We start from the raw sequence: 24,142 nt of genomic DNA on the forward strand, positions 1-24,142 counted from the left end.
CAGCTCCGACCCTCAACGCATGATGACACCTCGTACGAACCTCAATTAAGAAAAACAGTTAAATTGCAATTCTGTACTCCTGAGAGTTTTACAGGCGGAGTACAGAATTGCAATTAAAAGACGAATTTAAAAAGTAGGAGTTATTTACCCTTGACCATCCCGGCCAGGGAGACCACTGACTATAAAAAAAAAACATCTCCAATTTTCAAAACAGATTCGCAAAAATACAAAAATTTCTCAGGAACTTTCGGTCAAAATTCCTCTTTACGTAGCGTCAGTACATGGATTGTACTCATCTTCTCGTTTTGCTTATTTTTCTGGAAATCGCCTGAAGAAAAACCTAAAGCAAAGTAGGCCTGAGAAATTTTTCATCCAAGGCAATAACATAATACGATCGCAGTTTTTCGCACATAAAAAAATGGATCGGTCCGTCCACGTTTGTCACGCGCGCCAGGAAAAAATATCACTGGTGTCCCCTATCCGCGTGCACTAAATCTATGATTGACTGACGAAGGGACCAGTGCCCGTATCGCGTAACACGTAAAAAAAATGTACACACGTCAACAACATGATGAACCGACCGTACTAGAGCGTTATATCATGGTCGAAGACGGTGAGAATTTTACGCAAAACCGAGCAAGTGTCGCTTAGAACTGTCCAGATTTACAAATTAGTTGCGGCTGAAAACTGCTCCAGACAGGCTGTAGTGACTATACCCAGGATTCTATGCTCTCGGGACTGTGAACGCACGGGGATTTTTCTTCATCAGAGCAGAGGAGAGCAGTTTTTACGGTCTTTCGCCGTGTACGTACGGCCGGCTGTCTGTGCTAGCTGGCTGACCGTGCATTCGTGGGGTCAATGAGCGTCATAACAACACCGCTAGACGTGCTTGTCGTAGGCCTAGTTGTACATCCCTACAATTAACTGCCATTGCGACGAGGGATTTTACACGTACGTACGATTAATGTATTCCCCAGCCATGCCAGCTTTATAGTTGTCTTAAAAAGTGGGAGATAACTTAGGCCTACTTTATGACATGACATCCTTTGCACAAACACGTGTAACATAAATTTTAAACATCAAACGTCTGGTCAAGATTTTTTTGGACCATGTTGACTGTCTGACTGTGGGCAAGATTACCATATGCGAAGTTCACTAATTTTCTTCTGTATTGACTAACAAGCCCCCAGATAGCAATTTCATGTCATCAAAGTCAATTTGAGCAGTGAGAAAATACAAGCATTTTCTTAAAAAACACTTAGAATTTTTCAGTCCACTCTTATAGTCATAGGTTTGTACACAGGGTGTTGAGTGAACTTCTGTCTTATATGGAAATCTTTCCGAATCATAATGTTGCAACCTGACGCTGCTTTTTTCTTCATATATCATCTCAATGAAGATCTGTCATTATAGAAATGATGATAAATTGATAAGACATGTAGGCCTATCCGGGACTGAGAAGCATTTCCAATATCGTTAGAAAATACTTAAAAGAAAACTTTGTTGGCTTTGAACAGGTAATTTTCCTACAAAGAATGAAACTGAGATGGGGTCGTACTTGTATGAGAGAGATACATGTACAGAATGTGCTGATGCCTGATGCGTTTTGGACTTATCATTCGGCTTTGGAAAAAAACCACACACCTGGCCTTTAATTGTAAGACATCTTTCGCACAAACTTTGTAACCTTTTTAATATGGAATTTTGTAACATTGAAAATAATGATGTTTTAAATTCCTACAATCACTGATTAGAGGGCGCCCAACTTCAAAATTGTGAGTGTTCCAATAAACCCATAATTAATAAACAGATCAAGAATAGCTTTTAAATTTTGTGACAATCTGATCTGTCAAAATTTGATTTTTTTTTTCAGGATGAGGAAGGCTTGTGCGTGAATGCGTTGGTGTTTGTTTACGGAGCCGCTCACCAATTTACCACCATGTTGGATGTCGTCTCAAGAGTTGTGCCCGCCGGGTGCCTGCTTACAACAGTGCTACTGGTGCTTTCTGCTGCTTACAGCGCAAATGGTGCTGATGAGAGTAAGTAGATCTGTTGGTGGGAACGGGAGGGGGGTAGGGGAAGTGGGGGTAGGGGGAGGAGGAGGGGGGGGGGGGGGAGAGAGGATTGGGGACAGCTCCCAAAATGCCATTTTCCCCCTAATAATTTCAGGAGTGAAAATGACAGTTCAAATGTAATCAATGCATTTGTTTACTCATTACCTTTTCCTACACGGATCCATGAAATAAGGCTCGCTCAACGACGGCCATTTCTGTAGGAGAACTGCAACTGCGTATTTTACGCAATCAAGCACGCATTGCACAGTGTTGAAAATGTTCCAAATATGCGCGCTTGTTGCTCGAAATGTGTAAATAAACGTTGTGTAAATTGACGCTCAAAGTGCCGATGCAGGTGGATGGTCTGTAGGAAATGATGTCATTTAAACGAGACCTACATGTATAGTAACCTTAACCCTAACCCCCTAGGCCCTTGTTGCTTACAACCATCCTCAATCCTCCAAAATCCTCCAAAATTTTCCAAAATTTTGCAACTCCGCCTAAATTTTTCAAAATTGTCAGACAGTCCTGCCTCAAATGCATTCATCCTCAATCCTCCAAAATCCTCCTCATCCCAAAACTTTGCTTAAATGAAGGATAACCAACGCCAAATCCTTCAAAATCATCAGACAGTCCTGCCTCAAAATGCATTCATCCTCAATCCTCCAAAATCCTCTTGTGCTTCAATCACCATTCATCCTCAATCCTCCAAAATCCTCATGTGCTTCAATCACCATTCATCCTCAATCCTCCAGAATCCTCATTTGATTCAATCACCATTCATCCTCAATCCTCTAGAATCCTCCAAAACCGCCAGGAGGATTTTGGAGGAGTGAGGTGGGTTAGGGTTAACCTTCCTCAATCCTCCGAAATCCTCCAGGCGGCTTTGGAGTATGTTGGAGGATTGAGGCTGAATGACAAAAAGTTGTCAGTTGATTTTGGAAAATGAATTGCGTCGAGTCCAGAAGGCCGTACTCAGCATGTTGTTTATATTCAGTTGTGCATTTATGAGCCCTGCGTTATGCAGATGCTGGGTATCATCCGCACTGCTTCTGAATGTCATCGACATGCCTCAACTCATTAACAGTGATGGTTGGAGGGTTTTGAAGGATTGAGGCAATGGTCACCCCTCCGCTGAAGAAAATTCAAGAAATTGTGGAAAATTTTGGAGGACGAAGGTTGAATCTGATTGTTACATGGTGACAATTGGAGGATTTTGCAGGATTGAGGATGTATCCTAGCGAAAAGGGCATAGGGGTTTAGGGTTTTAATAAAACAAAAGTGTTTTGCTGTGAAACTGCAACTGCAAGTTTACCTTGCAGTGTCCTTCTTATTTGTCTGTACTGAATGCTTTACATTTTGTGCCTAACGCCCAGGCTGTTGCGCAGTCTGTTTTTTATCGATCATGCAAATGGTTCAATGTTGGTTTCAAACTGTAGTCGAGCCCAGGACACGGTTCGGCAGTGTTTACTTTCTGGACTATTTATGTCAACACGCATTCAGAGAACAGGACTTTGGAATTCAATTTTTTTTTTTTTATTATTATTTTTGTTTGTAAAGAAGATAGGTAGGCTTTGCGGTGACCTCGATTTGACCATTTCGCGATCAATACCGTGTTATTGATTGCAGAATTTAAAAGGGCCCTAGAAACCGTGTTTTGCCGTTGTTGCGTTCGTGGACTTTAGTCTGAAGCAAATTATGAAATATATTTGTATGCTAGGGAAAGACTGACAATAATAGTGAGTGGTTCAGAAAGTGTCTGCTTTAAAAATAAAATTGTCTCGAAATTACTAGTGGGTACAGTATACAATGGTTTGGCCAATAGGAACCGTAGTCCATTTCAAAGAAACAGTAAGCAGTAAGCACAAGTCGAAATCGACAGAAACAGTATTTTCTTCTAAGTAGTTATGAAACTGAGTACCGTAGTTAGCATTTGACCACATCTCTGAAAAAAATTTGGGTTCCGCTTTGTGGTTTGGGGTGCTTACGCTCATTTGAGCGCATACATGTATCCTTTACTCAAAAGTCAAGAAAGCCAGTAAATATTGAGACTTTGAAAGTATAATAGGGAAAGTGGTAGGGCCTTCATGTAAACACTTAGACATACCGTATGCATTATTCATGTACCTAGTAGGTCTGTTTGTTTGTACTGATGTGGGAATATATGTACAGTACACGTGCAGTGCATATGAAGAGTTCATTTTGCAAAACGTGATTATCCATTTGAAAAACATGTACATGAAAACGTTGCTCGATATTGAAAACTTATAGAACATGTATCAGATGAACATCTGTTTATGGTCTAAATTACATTTTTGCCTTATTGTATTCTTATTTCTTAAAGGGATTACAACATTCTTGCAAACATCAATAAAACTACCAAATTATCACGAAATAAATATTCAACTGTTAGTGGATGACAGTCAAAAGCATCCTGCAAAATCATGGCACCTGGGGTGCTGTCATTTTCAAGAAAAGTTATCGTTCTGTATCGATTTCCAACGCTGGTCAGCCGACCAGTGTTGAAAAAAACTTTTTTTTTTCCAAATGCTGCTCCCAATTTATCATATATAAATTTACAAATGTAGTTAGTCTGCGTTTTCTTTGCAGTCGATTACGCAACATCTGTGAACAGGTACAAGCCAGCTACATGTACATAGTATATATGTACAGTGATTCACTAATCTGACAATTCCCCGATGTCTATAAATAATTGCTCCGTTTCATATTAAGTGGGGTCAGGGAACCAGACTACAAGAATACATGATTGTTTTTCTAGCATCTACGAACCCAAAACTTCAAACAAGTCAGTGTATTAAAGGCCTTTTCACACTAGAGTCTCTCAACCCAATGAATTGAAAGGCAAGGTTTAAATAGCTGCCACATCATTTTAATGCATTTCGATTAAAAAAAAATCAAATCACAATAATATATTTATATATATTTTTTTATTGAAATTGCTATTCCAAAATAGAAATGTCTGTATTTACAACATTTGTAAGATTGGATAAAAATAAGCACATGTGTTTACCTGAAATAGAAATTGTGTTTATTGATTCAAAATATATCAAACTACGGTACAAGAATGTAAATTATCTGTTTAAATACAGAGAACAAAGGGGACAATTGAAGCATCTTTTCGGAATTTGTAGATTTATTATCACAATTGTTAGTGACATTGATTTTACAAGCAGTAAACCTAGCCCTCAAGGCTTCATTTGAATGCCCTGCAGACTCTTGTTGAATTGCCTAGGGTTTGATGAAAGTACCCACCATGTATGCATGTGACCCATTCCAAGGGCGGTTCTAGACCTCAATTTTTTTTTGGGGGGGGGGGCCAAAATAATTTTGATCCCCAAAAAGTGTGTGCCAAAAAATTACGGCGTGGGGTTCGGGGCCCACTTAAGGGCCCTGAAATTTTTTGGGATTCTAGATGCTCTGTGGTGCGATCCGAGGCAATTTCTAACTTTAACCAATGCTTTTTTTAGGAAAAGATGGTGGTGTACTGAATACCGGTACATGCACTCATTGCATGCCTTTATTGCGAAGTCACTAAAAAAACCCCAAACATTGGCTTTGATTTGGGGGGAGGGGGGTGGGGCCGTTGCCCCCTTTGGCCCCCCCCCCCCTTTGGATCCGCTCTTCACCCTCCACCAAAAAGGGTATACATGTATGTCGCAAAAAAAAGTGAAATTGAGTTACATACTGAACATGGTTGGAAAGCCCACAACATGTACGAGATCCATAGCCCCTCCCGTTCTGGAGAGATGACTAATTGCATACTAATTACTTCCTTGGAGTTGGAATTACACAACTGAGAAAACAGGCTTTGACAAAGCAGGCTCTGTTGTAGATTTGGACACGATGCACTTAAAATAGTTTCTCCCCCCCACTTTACAATGTATAAAATCAACATTTCTGTGAATGAACCCCAAAAATGAAGGTACCGGTAATAAAAGATGTCATTCATGACAAAAAATGAAAATCAAATTTCAGTGGAATTTTCACCCTCTCAAATGATTATCGGGCCATTACACGATAATGCACAGCACGACGTAATGTACCCATTTTTTTTGTGTGGAGCGGGTCGCGTGTTATGTATACTGTCGTCCATTATTTCGCAATAAAATCAGAAACAACAAATTTTGGGAGTGAGAGTTGAAGCAATCTTTGCAGGCAGAAACCTGTCTGTGATTACCGGTAATCATCCATAGTATTTGTAAGGAACATTGATTTTTTTCTTTTTAATATATTCAGCAGTTAGGCGAAACAAACCATCCTATTCAGATGGCATGGTGATACCTACCGCTATCTCTATCTGTAGTGTGTTAGGGCCTACATGTAAGTGTTGACGGCATTCATAATATGTTTACCACTACCCTGCCGGCTGTTATCCATTTAGGATCGTCTGGCCCGATGTGTTTACCAGTAACTGGGCAATGTTCACACCCAAAACCCTTCTACTTTCTAGGATAGAGCTTCAAGTCGAGTTGCATTTGGCATTATAATAATAAGAAAATTTGATCTATCCGCCCTGTAGCTATTAATGGAACGATCTCATCCCTGCGTCCATCTAATGTCTGCGTATGCTTAATAGAAGTATGTCATTCCTTTGAAAACAACATGTCCTGTGTCTTTATGTCTCTGCTTTAGGAATATGTACGCACCGGTAACCGGACTGTGGTATGTGCGGCTTCTAAGCTGTGTAGTATACATGTGTTATTATTGCTCGCGAGCTGAACATAATACGCACGCCGAGCCCTGACGCAGCAGCGCCGAAGCCAGACCATCGTCGAGATATTCTCGTCACAAACAACTCGGGCCTGGAAGGCCTCCTGACCCATTTTTGTGCCGTTCGGCGCTGTTGACACAATCAGTGTTTACTGTTTCCATTGGCAATGGCAGATCTTACGTGTTTACCGTTTCAGATTTTTTTTTTTTTATAAACGCTGCAATATTCTACGAGGAACACAAGGGGAAAGATCTAAACGTTATTGATTGGCTTGAACGAGAAAATATTAAATTGAAGTATTATTTGAGGGGCTTGACTTGAAACCAGTTGAACAAAAGATACCCGGGCTACGCCAGGCGTCATATACCGCGATGCCCTGCTGCTGATTGCCATGGAAACGAGTGGCTATGCTCAAAGACGATCAGTCGATTTTGCCAGTCAAGCATGCACGCCTCTCAACCGGAATAGAAAATACCGTCTGTTTGGGAGACGCAGAAAAGTATGAGAAAAACATTTGTTTCTCGGAGCTGTGGGAGGAATTCGGAAAATTCCACGCAGGATAATTCCGTAATAGCCAGGATGTGTTTTGATCACATTCCTCCATTACCGATGGTGCTAGGGAAGGATTTTTGGTAGTCAGAAAGTTGATAATGTGCTGAGCAAACATCCAAAGAATGCGCTGCGCACGGAGCAGTCCAGTGCAAACGACCCTGCCAGATTTGTATTTTTGCAGACTTTTTTGCAGATGGTAGGGACGTTGCGAATTCCTCTGAAATGACTAAATCGGGCTATAATGGCTGATAGTGATAGATCGAATATACGGTACACCAGACCTTCATTTACATATCACAATTTAAGAAGTTTTGGTTTCAAAATGTTAACATTTTGCTAAACTGCTCTGTTGATGTTGGTCTTCGCTGAAATTGAGTCATTTTATACTTACAGGCCTGTAGATGCTACATAGTACATATATGTATGAGTTTTTAATCTTTTATTCCATTAAATTATGAATCTGTAAATTTCAATTGTAATAAATGTATGTAGCAGTTTTTAGAATTAATATTGTTCATTCAATTGGGAATTGTCCCCCCCCCCCTCAAAAAAAAATACCAGGATTATTAAACCTAATTTTAGATCTTTCAAATGAGACATAAAAAATATAATTAAAAGAAAAAAAAACCCCAATAACAGAGTAATTAAATTTCAAAGTACACAGTGATAGGTTTTGTGTAAAGTACCGGTACATGTTCATGTACATGTAACTGATTGTAGTGCATAAAAAAATATAATTTTTTTGGAACATCAAATAAAATGTGATTCTTTAAAAAAAATAACTTACATGCAGGTGTGTGAAATCTCAGCTTTAAAGCTGATTTCAGCTGTTTTTGTTTTGGATTTCAGCTTTTTTCCCTCACTTGCTGTGTACAAAAGTATAGGAGATTTCCCAAAGTTTTTAACACCTTTTTCAGCTTTTTTCAGCTATTTTTATCAGTGGTCACTCACACCCCAGTACATGTAATTCGGGTAGTCAAGGAATAAATCCATAATAATTTCTTTCAAGAGAGCAAATATTGTGCGGTACATTGTGTGTCTTTAAATTTCACACCACGGAAAACATTCAAATTACACGTAACCGGTACATGCACATTTTGTATGTTGGGAGTAGTATTTGGGAGTACTGTCGTTACCGTCAATACGACCCTGACTAACTGTCTGGCTCAGGGCCTGGAGGTGCTTGGGGGAACAACGTCTTCACCTGAACCCCATGGCCATTGCGACACTAACCAGTAAAGTGTTTGGGCCTAATACATTTCAATGCATGTGTTTTCCACCGGACCTCTGATTTATTATTGTGGCATATTCCTTTTAAGCCTTGTGCCGTTCAGCTGAATTTATTGAGTTTCCTGAAATCGACTAATGGAAAGAGAGATAAGAGTGGCGAGATGTTATCGTCTTGAACCCCCCCCCCCCCAAAAAAAAAAACCCGGCAGATCTTCTTTTACTAGAATGTCCTTGGCTTTGTCAGAGTGTCGTTTCCCACATTTACAGGTTAATAATATATATTTGAAAGGATCATGTGCATTAAAGGTAGGCCGTAATGGATTTGCTCGTCCCTTGGGGAAAAGTGACCAAGTAACTTGAGAACATGTAATTACTTGATTTGTTTAAAAGAGTGGAGTCTATATCATTGCTAGGCCCCTATCGCTCTTTTAATAGCTAAAGACTAGATTTGCGATAATCAGTTGACAAGACTACCGGGTACATGTAAATTTTTTTTTTTTTTTAAAGCTATAGTCCATCATTTGCAACTATCCAAAAAGTAACTGACGTAAATATTGTTGACAAACATACTTGGTTGAAAGATAGTAAGGGGTCTAAACTCCCTGTGAAATAATTCTCTCTGGCAAGCTGTCATTTTGAAGAAATCAACGAAAGAAGGCCTTTCCAACGGTGCGTCTTAAGACGCACCGTAGGAAAATTTAAATTAGTAGTTCGTTTTGTTATTCGGCGAAGCGCGCGCAAGCATTGGCACCACGTACACGCGCGCGCGGTTGCTATAATTTGTCGGATCGGTGCGCGACATCGCGTAGCTACAATCGGCTCAGTGAGAACGTGTCTCGGACGCTGAATTCAGGCCCAATTAATACAAAACATGATTCAGCAACTTTTGATTTGAAATCGAGATCCTAGAACTTTTTTTTTAAAGCTATAGTCCATCATTTGCAACTATCCAAAAAGTAACTGACGTAAATATTGTTGACAAACATACTTGGTTGAAAGATAGTAAGGGGTCTAAACTCCCTGTGAAATAATTCTCTCTGGCAAGCTGTCATTTTGAAGAAATCAACGAAAGAAGGCCTTTCCAACGGTGCGTCTTAAGACGCACCGTAGGAAAATTTAAATTAGTAGTTCGTTTTGTTATTCGGCGAAGCGCGCGCAAGCATTGGCACCACGTACACGCGCGCGCGGTTGCTATAATTTGTCGGATCGGTGCGCGACATCGCGTAGCTACAATCGGCTCAGTGAGAACGTGTCTCGGACGCTGAATTCAGGCCCAATTAATACAAAACATGATTCAGCAACTTTTGATTTGAAATCGAGATCCTAGAACGCTGTTTATCTCAAAATATACAGCTAAAGCTGAGCTGAAACTTTATCGGGTTAGTCGTTCAGCACCCTTCTTTAGATTTTTAACACTTTTGTTGCTTCAAACGAACAAAATGCACAAATTACAAATGATGGACCATACCTTTAAGGGGGGGGGGGATATTTTGAGTCGCTGCAATGAAATGGGAAAACATGTATGTACCGGTAGGCCCTATTTGACTTGAAACCAACAAAAATGAGAAATTGTCGTTTTCGCAATGCAAATTCTTAATTTTCTGACTTCATAGAATGGTGAGGTGCAATGACCAGTGCATTGTGAGGTCATTTTGAAGAATTCACTTCACAAAGGAAATGTACGTACAGTTGTATGTACATATGTAGAAGGAATTTGTCTTGGGAAAAAATGGAACATGTACAAGTACAACGAACCGGTACTTTTAATAAAAAAAAAAAATGGTCAAAAAATTTAGAATGAATCTATAGACTGTTTGCAGAAAAAAATTAAAATAAAAGTTGCACACAGTAAATTCATGTCTGCATTTGGCCTGTCCTACATTAATTAATGTAAATTGTCACTTTCGACATTTCGAAATTGCCTTAAAAGATTTGTGATTCTTTTCCACTTAAAAATGACGATGTGTTTTTGTGTGTGTCACAAGTGTCTAGTCAAAGGAGATTATTTATTCTCTCATTACACTTAATCTGCTGGGTAAGTCTCCACAGAATTGTAAATTATCCTGTGCTCCGAAGAAAAAAAAAAATGAAGTGAAAAATTAAAAAACAATTCATTAGTTCCCTGTGGCTTTCCTAATAGTATCGTATTCCAACCCAGTATTGAGTTGCTTGACTCATCTGTGGTCGGACTTGTTTGTCTGAGATCATGCGTCTCCTGAAGTATGCATATTACTTTCACTTCGGCCATTTATTTAGTACACGACTCAACAAGTAATATCATTACATGCAGCTCAGCGCACGGTAAACCAGTCAGGAGCCCGGGTACCGGGTAACGGTTGAGTTGACATTTGAACTTGACCTGCCTTATTGACGGTGAACGCCATAAGTGTTTTTCTGGCCTGACTGAGCGTATTTATTTAGGTCATTTTTTTTCCCCCAGCGAGCATAACACTGTGTGCAGAAACCAATGGCTGTATTCTTTGTACACGTACGGTACTGTAGCGATATACGCACAGTGTACACTTATTGCTCATTATTATTACAAAATCTATATGTACTGTAAGTAAAGGTACATGTTTATACAACATTCCCCCCCCCCAAAAAAGCTACCAAATTACTTGACTGTAAGTGATAATAGTCTCAAGCATACTGTGACATCATGGCTCCTGGTGTGCTGTCATTTTTTTTTTTAAAGCGGAGTTATTGTATCAATTTCCAACGATGGTCAGCCGACCATCATTTGAAAAAAAAAAAGCCCTGACTTTTTTCAAATACTGCCCTCAAATTCACCAAATTTAGTTAGTTCACATTTTGTTTGCAATCAGTTACACATCCGTGAACGGGTGCAACCAAGCTAGTCTGGTTCCCTGACCTGACAATTCCCTGACGTCTATAAATGGCTCTGTTTCGTCTGAAGTAGGGTCAGGGAACCAGACTGCAAGAACAGCATTTTTTTGGTTTATTTTCCAGCATCTATGAACACAAAACTTTAAACAGGTCAGTGTAACAATATTGCAATAAAATACTATAAAATGCTATAAAATACACTCCGTCCATTTTAGAAAATCACAGCAAAAGCAAGTGTTGTCTGATATTATAGCAAGTAAATTAAAGCAATAGTCTCTGTTTCGTAGCTCTACAAAGTTGAGCCCTGGTCTTTGACTTTGGAAAATTTGTTGTACATGTAAGTGTTCATGGCTAACGTACATGTACATGTGTATGTACATGTGTATGTACATGTGTACGTATAATACCATGTTAAGTTGTACACACTGTACATGTTGGGGATGTGACGTTTACACGTTTGAACGTTTTTACAATTTTTTTTTTCAAAATCCATAATTTACAAAATTTCCAATCGTTTAAACGAAACCCAAATTATGAAAAAGGGGCCCACCGGTGCATTTACGAGATCTTTTTAGCATAAATAATTAACAACGTCTTCAAACCTAGTTGATTTATGAAACCTTAGAAGCACCGCAGCGGTCTACTTGATTACATTCGAGCTACACAGTATTACAAGTTTTTATTTTTGAATGACCACCTACAATTTTTTACAAATGTACATGTCAATCATTGTTGATTTATCATGTCAATCACGCCGAACTGAATAGGAACGCGTCAGCCTTTGTGAAATGGCTAAACGTGTAAACGGTTCTTCAAATATTTGCTAAACTGTTACCACATTAAACACAAAGTCACATCCGTAGTACATGTACATGTATTATGCAAGCATAAGCCAATTAGTGAAATTGTTTTGTTTTTGTTTGTTTAACGTTGTTTGTAGACCACGCACGCAGTGACTGTGGAGCTGAGGCTCAGGTGTGCGAATCATTAACAGACGATGGTAACGAGGTTTAATCTTACCGCGGAGAGTACGTGTACAGATGATAGGCAGACCAATTATGCACAGTAATAAAAGGCACCAGAAATGACATGTTAGAGTCCAAAGCTTGCGTGCGCACTGTAAAACAAGATTGTTTAATGATAAACTGGGCTGCTACTTTTCATCATAAAGAAAAGCGGCAAAGTTCGCTGTCTATATATCTCGTAAACAATTACGTCAGTGATTACGTTGTTTACTTGTCGAAGTTTATATTTTTACATGTTATACCTTTTTTTTTTTTTAAATGGGGCAAATTCACCAATACATGTACGTACCTACCGGTATGGCCATTATAAAAAACTGTCAGCGATATTTATTGGTAACAGAATGGAGGTGTAGACAGTTAACTGCTGGAAAAATACCGATGATTTATGAGCTAATATCTCAGTGCTCTCACCTGTATACATAACAACTTGCAATAACAAATCCATAAATCATTGAAGGGTTTGAATATCAAAATAGCCAGGCAAAAAAGAGAAAGAACAGAATGTAGGCCAGGGGAAGGATTTGACGTAAACACTGGCAAGAATAGCTCGGTATGCAGTACCTGTAGGACCAATGTTTGATGATCGCATAAAAATCTGATGAATTGTGTAACTTTGACAGCATGCTGTGCACATTCATCTGAATTAAATGTTTCTTATATATCTTTTTTGGGGCTGGGGTAAATTTCATGAAGCTACAGTTTTTTTGGTCTCAAGTTGGTAAATTTCAAGCTACAAATATTTACCGGTACTACTTACATGTACATGTAGTAAATTTACGTGATGTACCGGTATGTACCGGTAAAGCAGAAATGCAGCTGGGAACCAGTTTAACCCTAACTCCCTAGGCCTTTTTGCTAGGATGTAGCCTCAATCCTGCAAAATCCTCCAATTGGCCTCATGGAAAAATAGCATATAGCCTCAATCCTGCAAATTCCTCCGCTATTTCTTGAATATGGTCCATGGAGGGGTGACCACTGCCTGAATCCTACAAAATCCTGCGGCTATGACTGTCAATAGGCTGAGGCAGAGACAGTGACATCCTGGAGCAGTGCGGAGGATGTCAAGTATAATCAAGGACTAAATTTATGCACGGCTGAGCATAAACAACACAAGGTCCGGCCCAAGACCTTGACACAGTGCGTACTCCGAAATCAGCAACCCACTTTTGCCATGTAACCTCAAATTCCTCCAATTTGCAAAAAGGATTTTGGAGGATTCAAGGCGGTTAGGGTTAAAGGCAATGTCCATTGTACATATGTACGTCAGTGTCGTTTAGGCTTATTACCTGTTTTCATTTAAACAAAAAGTGCTTAGTACCCCTGTGAAAGTGGCACCAGAAGCAGAAAGATCGCTAGGGCCAATTATTTAAACTACTTTAAAAAAAAAAAAAACACCCTTACCATAACCAGAATTGTCATTCTTTTTTTTTCTTTTTTTTGGCTGGCATTTTTTTTTTTGTTTCCCTACTGAAGTGATTTGCCCTGACTTTCCATAAATTAAAAAAAACCCCAACATACATTCACGGAACCCAACAGATCACAGACGATATATATGAACCATTCACGTTAGATTATAATCTTGAAGAATTGATTAAGTTGGAATGTCTAAGGAAAGTGCCCGCAAATCAACAATGATGAAGCAAAATTTGCCGATTTCAAAATGAAAATTTGATGTCAGTGTCGGAGTATGATCTACAATGTACGGTCAGCAAGGAATTCAGAGGAGGAGAAGCTTTTAATCACGTTTGCGCAGTGACGGACTAATCACGCTAAATAAATTGTAATGTACCGCGTTTTCCATCGGATCAAGAATCGCAAAGCGCTTTTCAATTATTGCCCCGTTCATCAGGCCATGAGACCACGTGGCAGCTGCTATCAGCGCACATTGGGTCCTCTACCCTCACAGGTACCCATTCATGGTGGAGCTCTAGACGCAATTGTAGTAAAGTGTCTTGCCCAAGGGCACAAACAGCATGTTCCTGGCAGGGTTCAAACCCATGCACCATCGCACATGAGTCGCATGTAGAACCACTGGATCATGGCATTCTACATGTACATGTACAAAATGTACATACTTTTTTTTAGACTATATACTTACAGACGTACAAAATGTTCATGTTAATTTAAACATCGTGAATTTAAATTTTCCCCCTCCCTCCTTACTCTCCCCTTTTGCTCTGCCCACCCCCCATTTCACAACACGGCCTAATGGGTCCCACAGGAATTCGGAGGTGAGAATTTTAACAAATGTTGTTTTCCAATCTCCGGCAAAACAAAATGGAATGATTATTTCCTTTCTGCACAAAAAGAAAGAAAAAAGTTGAGGGAAAGGTCATCAAGTGAGCGGTGTTCTCAACCTGACTGACAAAAATATTTACAACATCTACACAACTGACTACTGGTCTGGGACATACTGATTTGCCCATTAATTTTAATGAGCGGCTGGACGGTGGTGGACTGAAGCATGACTGAAGCAATTGCAAGTCTCTCTTGTTTTGGTCATGTTTACGTGCCTCTCACACCCACATCGGGGCTCAGAAATAATAAACCCTCAACAACACCCAGCGGATTCTCTGATTACATTTCTTGCAAAACAGGATTGTTTGTTGGTCGTGATGCATGCCTGTTGTACTTGAGACTTTTATATAAGCCTGTTTTTGTGGAGTGCAAATCACGGGGTTCCATTGTTGTAAAAATAAAGATTGACATTCGGTAGCAAATTGCAAAATACTCGGAAAAATTTCCAACAGGAAGAGCCCCCTTACGACTTTTTCCAGAGAGTGCTATTTTGCCAAAAACTTCAGTACCTGAACTTTCCTCTGTACCTGGGGTGAGTAAAAAAAAAAAAAAAAAAAACCCAAATGGCAGGACCAATTTTTTAATAAAATTTTGCCTGTAGCACTTTCAAAATCTAGGATATGAAAGCCCATTTATTAAGCTTTCTTTCAGTACAAGAATCATTCAAATCACTCATGTTCTTTTCAAGTTACAGAATTTTGAACACAAACACCGTTTTAAAGTTCCGTCTACGGATCACAAAAAAGTAAATGTTCTTTCAGCAAAACGAAAACAATTCTCGCAGGGATGCATGTGAATTGTTTTCGGTTTGCTGAAAGAACACGTACCTTTTTTTGTGATCTGTGGACAGAACTTAAAAATGGTGTATGTGTTCAAAATTCCGTAACTTTAAAAGTACGAACGATTTGTGTACTAAAACAAAGCTCATTGATTGGGCTTTTAATTATATCCTAGATTTTCAAAGTGCTACAGGCAAAACTACATTCAAAAGTTGGTCCTGCCATTTGGGTTTTGTGTTTTTTTTAACTCACCCTGTACACGGACATACTGACTCAAGAGGGAAATGGGAATGTCCCTCCGAAAATGTTGTTTGTTTTAAAGGGGCTCCTTTTCTTTCGCTGTGGCCGCACCAGAGTTCCAGTCTTAAACTTTTATTTTCAGGCTTTTTCTCGTAAACAGAAACAATGCTGCACCCTTCCTGTCAATCAAGCCGACTTCAAGTAATCTGTGGGTTCTCGGCCCCGTCGCGATATTTTTTTTTTATTTTCACCTTTTAACATTTTCACACAGGTGCGTCTCCCTTCCATGATCTTGTTTTTTTATCTGTTGTGCTTTTTTTAGTCGACCACCAGACTTGCTCGGCCCGGTATGTCGTAGTTGGTGGTCGCTTCCGTGCCCCGAAACCCCCTGCTTGCATCCAAGGCAGAGGTTAATAACGTTAACATAATTTGTTACATATTTACACCTGTATGAGGTAGGTTTTTTTTTGCAAAACACAAATTGCAAAACGCAGGACTTCAAATAACGGTGTAGGACTGTACTGAAAAAGGTGAACAGAACTGTTTAAAGGAATGTACAACATTTGCTTTTGCTGCAATTTTCAGAAATAAATGGGTTTGAAGGATTAGTATGTTATAGAAAATATTGTTAAACTGACTTGTTTCCGTTTTGGGCTTGAAGATGCTGGAAAACCAAGAAAAATATCATGTTCTTGGAGTTTTGTTCCCTGACCCCACTTGAGATGAAACGGAGCAGTTTGTCAACTTTGGGGAATTGTAAGGTCAGAGAATCAGTCCAATCAATTGCAAAGAAAATGCGAAAAAACTAATTATGAAAATCTAAGAGCAGTTTTTGAAAAAAAACACCCCGTTTTCTCCAACTCTAGTCGGCCGACCAGCGTTGGAAAATCAATTACCATTTTTTCTTGAAAAAGTCTGCACTCCAGGAGTCACGATTTTACAGGATGCTTTAGACCGTCATTCCCTAACATCCAGTAAGATATTTCGTGATAGTTTGATCATTTCGTTTTTTTGATGTTTGCCTATGTTGTATCTTCCCTTTAAAGTGAAAACAAAAAAAATATTAAAGTGAACAAAAATCTGAAATTGTGATTGTGTACAAGCCTTTACAGGCGTAAAAAAGTGCATTCTTTTGTATCCATTTTGCATCACATTTTGTCGGACAAAATTTTGTTGTTACACAAAACGGACTCGTGGATTGTCACTGGTCACACAGGAAATCCTTATCATTAAGCATTAGCCAGTTCCTTATTAAATTACACAAAGGTTGGAAAAACAGTCCCTCAGGAAGTTATACTGGGTTTATTGTTTCCTATTCGCTAGAAAAAAATTGAATATAGATGTACCTTGAACAGTATACAGTGTATGAGGAGATGATTTGTAACTAGACACAAGAACTGCAAAAAATACCGAGATCGGGTTTCTTGACTCCAAGGAAAGTGAATGTACACTGTACAACAAACAGTTTCCTCCAAATTTAAATTCCAACAATTTTATGCATGTACATGTACAAGGTGAGTCAAAAAAAAGCAGAAACCAAACCCAGAAAGTTATTTCATATTTAAAAAAATATGTAACACAAAACATAATTATGACTTGTTTACAAGCCAATTTAATAAACTACTTTTACTATATTTTTTAGATGCAAAAATTACTTCAACTGCTCAATCCGTTCAAATTATATCACCATTTAAACGAAATGGCCCTAAAATCTGTTGCATCCATACCTGCGATTTTAAGAATTGTCGTTGCAATTGTCTTCAAGCATCACCAGCAATAAAACCTCAGTTTTAAAAGTTAAAAAAATTCAACAAAGTCCTTTTGAAGGCCCATCTTTAAAAAAAAAAGGGGGATTTTATAAATTTATCCTATTGTTAGCCAAAGCAGGGTTGTTAATAAAGATATTGTGTACTACAGTTGTTGAAACAAGTTGAAACAAGTATTCTGTGTCATTTTTGTTGTTGTTCCGAACAGTCAGAACACATACCCGGTAATAAATTGCTTTTTTAAATTTTACGAAACTTCATTTAAACATTACAATTTTAACGTGTGGAGCAATTGAAATAAGTTTCTCACTTAAAAGTAGGGTTTTTTTTTATATGAAACATATTTCTGTGTATTTTGGTTCCGCTGTTTTTTTACTTGCCCTGTATTCACAATTGTATTGCTGATTACATCGAAAGAAGAAAAAAATGCATAGAAACAGACTGGAAATTCGGTTCATAGGTTGTACATAATTATCAACTTAATGACAAATTATCTTTGATTGGGTTTTGAAATAAATGCGACCTGTCATCACGAAATGAGCTTGAAGTCGGACTTGTTAAGAATTGAGATATTTATTTGTTTGAATTCTGCAGAACAAGAGCTTTCCAATGGATGTACATGTACATGTAGTTAAAGGATGCCGAGTTCAGTAACAGAAGTACTGGCATAAGACCACCAACTTACTGTACATGTACTTGAAGTTGAAAAATTGAGTCTTGAGGAAATGACATGTAAAAATCTGGATTGTATTTATAGTGAATGAAGAGTCAACTAATAAAACGGGATGAAAATAGGTTCTAAAGATGTCTGAAGAAACAAACATATTGGAGAAGGGTAAAAAAGGACTTATAGATCAAGGTTCACCTGGAAACAAAATGGCAATTTCCAACTTTCAGCTCATTTTTTTGTGACAGATCACAAATATGTGACTATGTATAGGTACGTACATGTACATCACAATAAATGCACCTGTTCATAAACAGTAAGGCACGTTTTCAGTTCATGTTACGTCTGTTGCGTAGGGCCAAAATACGTAACAGACACGAAAAAGGTCTGAAAATGTGCATACATGTAAGGATAGCCAGCTGAATGCAGCCGAAAAGCGTAAACAGGACGGAAAATTGAATCTCCCTTATGCCAACAAGGATCAATAGATCTACATGTCCATCCCTGTCAATCTCCACAAGTAAACCTTCCGTAACACGTTTTCTCTCTTTTGCCGAGACGCTTCTAGTTTTCGCAAACCCACACAGATAATACCCCCACAAGCTTCAATTTTCCCTCAAACCCTATTTCTCCGTGATCCACCCAACCAGGACGGTAGCGTCCTCTTCACAAATTGGTCTTTTGCGTTACCGGAGAGAGATTACCCGAAGCGAGTGGGTTAAAGTGACAACAACTTGTTGACGTCCTAGTGAGTGCCCAAGAATCCCTGCAATTATGGGGAAGAAATCCGCTGAAATCCTCTTCGGGATGTTTTGCCATATTAGTCTGACTCAAGTTCAGGGTTTCTGTGCTGATGCAGTGGAGGATACTATTACTGTCGACACCCACCATATTGTTTCTGAAGCACACTGTTTAAAGGTAGTAGCTATCCAAAAAGTAACCAACCAAATTATTGTGAAAATAAATTCTCTTGGTTTTAAGATGGTAATGACACTAACTCCCTGTGAATTATTCTGTCTGGCATGCTGTCAGTTTAAAAAACAACAACAACAAAAGAAGGTAATTTCCAAAGATGTGTCAAGTGACACATTTTTTTGAAATCTCTGTGAATCCGCCCCCATGCTAATTTCTAGTTGGTTTGCAATGGGGCGAATCCGTGAATGGGTGACAACCAGCTGAATGAGAATCATGTCCCGAATGCTGATTTGGGGATTGTGTTATGAGAGGGTGCAATTCAAAATACGACTCGGCAACTTTGGAATTGGAAATCGAGATCCAGAATGTTGTGAACATTTATGTTTGTTCTGTTTTCTCGAAATATGCAGCATTCACAGAGCTAAAATTAGATATTGAGCACTTTTGTAGGTTCAAATAAAAAAAAATGCACAAATTACAAATGCTCTACTCTACCAGCACCTTTAGTCTTTACATGTAATTGGCCCATGTAATAGATTTTGTTTAAATGCAATCTATTTAATGCACGTTTATGTCCCATTTATCTTTACGTTCAATCTTCATATAATAGTGCTGTTTTCAAGGTTGTTTTGATGCCTCTTGAAGGGAAAATACAACATTTGCAAACATCAGAAAAGGAAATGATCAAATTATCACAAAATACCTTACTGAATTGTTCGGGAATGACAGTCTAAATCATCCTTTAAAATCGTGGCTCCTGGTGTGCTGACATTTTCAAGAAAACTGTATTTTTCCAACGCGGCCGACCAGCGTTGGAGAAACTGGCTTTAATCAAAAGTTGTTCGTAATTTTTCATATTTACATGTAGCTATTCTGACTTTTCTTTGCAATTGATTACACACCTGTGAAGGGGTACAAGCCTACCAGACTGATTCTCTAAGCTTACAATTCCCCAAAGTGTATTAATTGCTCTGTGTCATCTTAAGTGGGGTCAGGGAACCAGACTACAAGAACATGATAATTTTTTTTTTGGGGGGGGGGGTTTCCGGCATCTACAAGCCCTAAACGTGAAACGATATTTTCTATAACATACTAATCCCCCCCCCCCCCCCATTTTGGTGGATTTTGGAGGACTTGGTCCAAAAGGCTTGGCGTGACTAGATATTGATGGAGTATGATGGACTTGGGCCTGATTGGCCTGAAGCAGTGCTGGGGGTATCTGATTGGTTTTGCCTAGCTTCCTGTACTGCTATTGTTATAAAAGCCATGTGTATTAAAGGGAAAATACAACATTTGCAAACATCGAAAAATAAAACTACCAAGTTGTTACGAAATACCCTACTAGGATGTTGGTAAATGACATGCTAAAGCATCCTGTAAAATTATGGCACCTGGTGTGAAGCCATTTTCAAGAAAATGGTATGTTTGTATACATTTCCAGCGCTGGTCGGCCGACCACCGTTGGAAAAACCTAACTATTTTTCAATTACTGCTCCAAATTTACCATTTTTTTAGTCTAAATTTTGTTTTGCTAGCTATTGGTTCCATGTTCATGAACGGGTGCAGGCCAGCTAGACTGGTTCCCTTACCTTACAATTTTCCGGTATTTTTGATCCATTTCATCTTTAGTGTAGTCAGGGAACCAGACTACTTGAATATTTTTGTTTTTCTTGGTTTTTCCAGCATTTTCGAACACAAAACGTCAAACATGTCAGTGCAACAATATTTGATCTATTATACTAACCCCCAAAATAGTTCATTTCTGAAAATTACAGCAAAAGCCAATGATGTACATTCCCTTTAAGTCCATGAATGTCAGTCAGTGGTGGATTCCATTATATCATGTACAGTTTTGTATTGGGCGCACAGTGGTTGATGGATTTTGATGGACTTGGTCCAGTTCCTAGTAAAAGACGCTAGGGGGTTAGGGTTAAGCTTCCGGGTAGCTGGCCCTCTGAGGCCAGCAAAAAAAACCCACATAATAAACAAAACGCAACACATGTGTTGCGTTTTGTTTGTTATTTGGGGCACAATGGATCACCCAGGGTGTTTGTTGTGTGTTTATCAACACGAGTGCTCCGCTATCAGTGTTGCTATCTGGGCAAATCACTGCCCTAAATTTTCTTGTATCAGATACATCACGACAACAGCATAAATGACAACTTCAGTCATTAGGAAACATGTCAAAGTCTACAGAACTCATTGTGCGGGTATAGTCTATATATGGCTGTTTTTTGTCTGATGTACTTTTTAACGAAGTTTACACTGTGTACGGGCAATGTGCCAAAATCAATAATTAAAACTAACACCACCAGAAACGGAAACACGTACAAAACAGATAGGATGTTGACATTTCGGTTCAAGCCTTCTTGATGATGAAATCGCGCTAAACCTGAAATATTTCCTGAAGTATTGCATTTACTGCATCGTTAAGAGTTTCTATTATACCGGTACATGTATTACAATAAAAAAGTAAAATTCTGGATGAGTGTTGAAATCTCAACAAAACATTGGGTCAAAAACAACAGCCTACAAACAACACCTGGCAAGTCTAATAAACGTGGCCGCAGACGTCAAGTCAGTCCATGAGATATGTAGGACACTACCGGTACATGTACATAGTACATTGTAGGTTGGCTCTTTGACGTAGATCACTCATTGAGAAAACATCAAACAAACTGAACATTTCATCCCTCCTCCCAAAATTACAAAAATCCTTGGGCATTCAAATAAAATTCCAGAACTACATGTATGTATGTAAAAGGGTCACTAGGACCTGAAATCCCTGAAAATGTCATGTTTTGGATTGTTTACTTATCCTACCGGTGTTTCAAACATCTGGTTCAAAGGAAACCAACCTAATGTCTTACCGTTCCCGAGAAAAGACAAAAAAACCTTGGTTGTTTGCATTGGACATGATGGAGTATGAATACGCTTTTCCTGCCGTTTTCACTTTCAGTCAATGTACACGTGTACGATACATCATACATGTACATGTATGTATGTACATGTACACAGCACCGTGCTCGCGAACAGCGCGCGGTGACCAACGCACAAGACATACAAAATATGGATTCTTACACATCCGCAAAAGGTGAATCACTTTACGGATGAAATCACAACTAGCATCAAAACAGCTCAAATTTTTGGGGTTGCAGAAGTGGACCCCGAAATTCGTTCACGCACGCATACATGCAAGACAGGTATAACACAAATTTGAAAGGATAGTTGTTTGGATGTTTATATCCTACTTTTAAATGTTCTTTCAGATTAACATCATTTCGTTCAAAGCGCGTTTTGTAGCCCAATTGGACTGTTCCAGGACCCAGTGTCCCTTTAACTGTTGAAAACAGTCACTTGATTGGTTTTGACTGCAAGGACAACTTGGCACAGCATGTACATTGTACATTGTATGTTTGCATAGCAGGGTTAAATAATTGCATGCATGCGCAGGTTACTTCTCTGTTGCATAATTGTGAGGAAAAGGTGGCTGTAGGGGGAGAAGGGAAGCCATCACTTTCCATCAAGTTGCCTGTGTATTATCAGTATCTTACCGGTAGTTGCTTTGCTGCAACCACCAGTTGACTTCTCTGCAACGTAGTAAAGCGCCATCACTTTCCATGAAGTTGCCTGTGTATTATCAGTATCTTACCGGTAGTTGATTTGCTGCAACCACCACTTGACTTCTCTGCAACGTAGTAAAGAGCCATCACTTTCCATGAAGTTGCCTGTGTATTATCAGTATCATACCGGTACCGTAGTTGCTTTGCTGCAACCACCACTTGACTTCTCTGCAACGTAGTAAAGTGCCGGGAACTCTGTTTTAAGTAAAAGTTGTCTTGTTTTTCCTCGATAGTTTGTGGGAGCTTGGACATCCGAAACAGAGTGGAAAAGTTCAAGGAACTCGAGAACTGTACCATCATCGAAGGGGACCTGCACATTCTTCTTATAGACCAAGTATCTCAGGGGGACTATGACCACCTTTCCTTTCCCAAACTCCGCGAGATCACGGGATTCTTCGTGCTTTACCGCGTCTCGCAGCTCCTGACGCTCCGTTACATGTTCCCCAATCTCGCCGTCATCCGCGGCGACACGCTTTTCTACAACTACGCCTTGGTCATCTACGAAATGCTCGAGATGCAAGAGATCGGCCTGAACGGTCTGGTAACCATCCTGCGGGGCTCCATCCGCCTTGAAAAGAACCCCAACCTGTGCTACATGGACACCATAGACTGGTCCCTCATCCTGAAGGAAGGCACGGAGAATAACTTCATCGCTGATAACAAGGACCAAGGAGGGTGCCTTAATTTCTGCCCCAAGACGGGCTGCCGGACACCGACGGCGCTGGGCACCGTGCGGGAACTCTGCTGGTCAGGCGACCACTGCCAAAAAGGTAAGACGCTCATTCAACGTTATTTGACAACTTACGAGGCTACGGCGTACAATCACACATGCCCCTATGGAAGTGGTTGAAGCCGCTTCGTATAGACTTGTGTGTGTTTAATATACTGCTGGCTTTAGCCAAGGGATTTTAGTGTTGCTTTCACAGGCTTTTAAAAACCAGTCCGGAAGCATGCTGCAGAGATATTGCATCTGTTTATTTTGTAGCCTGGAGTGGCATGAATCTATGCAATGGATTCCGTGCACAAGTATATTACTGTTAATAATTACGCTTTCTTGTAAGCAGATAACGAAATAAATTTAGCAAATTTGCAGAATGAGGCAGTGTGAAAGCGAATGCAAAAATGAATTTGTGATGTTACGACGAATTTGCAACAGTTAAACATATTTCAACTCTGGCGAATTTCGCAGCAAGTGGGACATGTCAAATTCGCTTCGCATGCCCATTAGCGTGGAGTATGAACTAGCCTTTACGTTCTTTGTTTACATTACCTACCGGTATCAATGCAAGCCGACACTGTACACTCACGTACATGTACAGCGTGCGTGGATTTGTCTACAGGATTCGCTGTGAATTTCATTTGAAACGCGTCCTTGTGAAAACGTGTGCTTGTTTATTTGATATGCAGGGTGAGT

The 24,142-nt window shown here is 39.4% G+C and overlaps 1 protein-coding gene across 1 annotated transcript; it reads left to right on the forward strand.

The window, feature by feature from the left end:
• Positions 1-459: 459 nt before the first annotated feature.
• On the forward strand, positions 460-24,142 carry LOC119746175 (insulin-like peptide receptor). The gene is made up of 3 exons (XM_038222984.1): positions 460-951; positions 1,874-2,039; positions 22,962-24,142. Exons 2-3 carry the CDS (start codon positions 1,940-1,942, stop codon positions 23,576-23,578), a joined length of 717 nt encoding a protein of 238 aa, XP_038078912.1. The 5' UTR covers positions 460-951; positions 1,874-1,939; the 3' UTR covers positions 23,579-24,142.

Source organism: Patiria miniata, unplaced genomic scaffold, assembly GCF_015706575.1.
Source record: "Patiria miniata isolate m_02_andy unplaced genomic scaffold, ASM1570657v1 HiC_scaffold_7, whole genome shotgun sequence".
In the NCBI taxonomy this organism is placed as follows: domain Eukaryota; kingdom Metazoa; phylum Echinodermata; class Asteroidea; order Valvatida; family Asterinidae; genus Patiria; species Patiria miniata.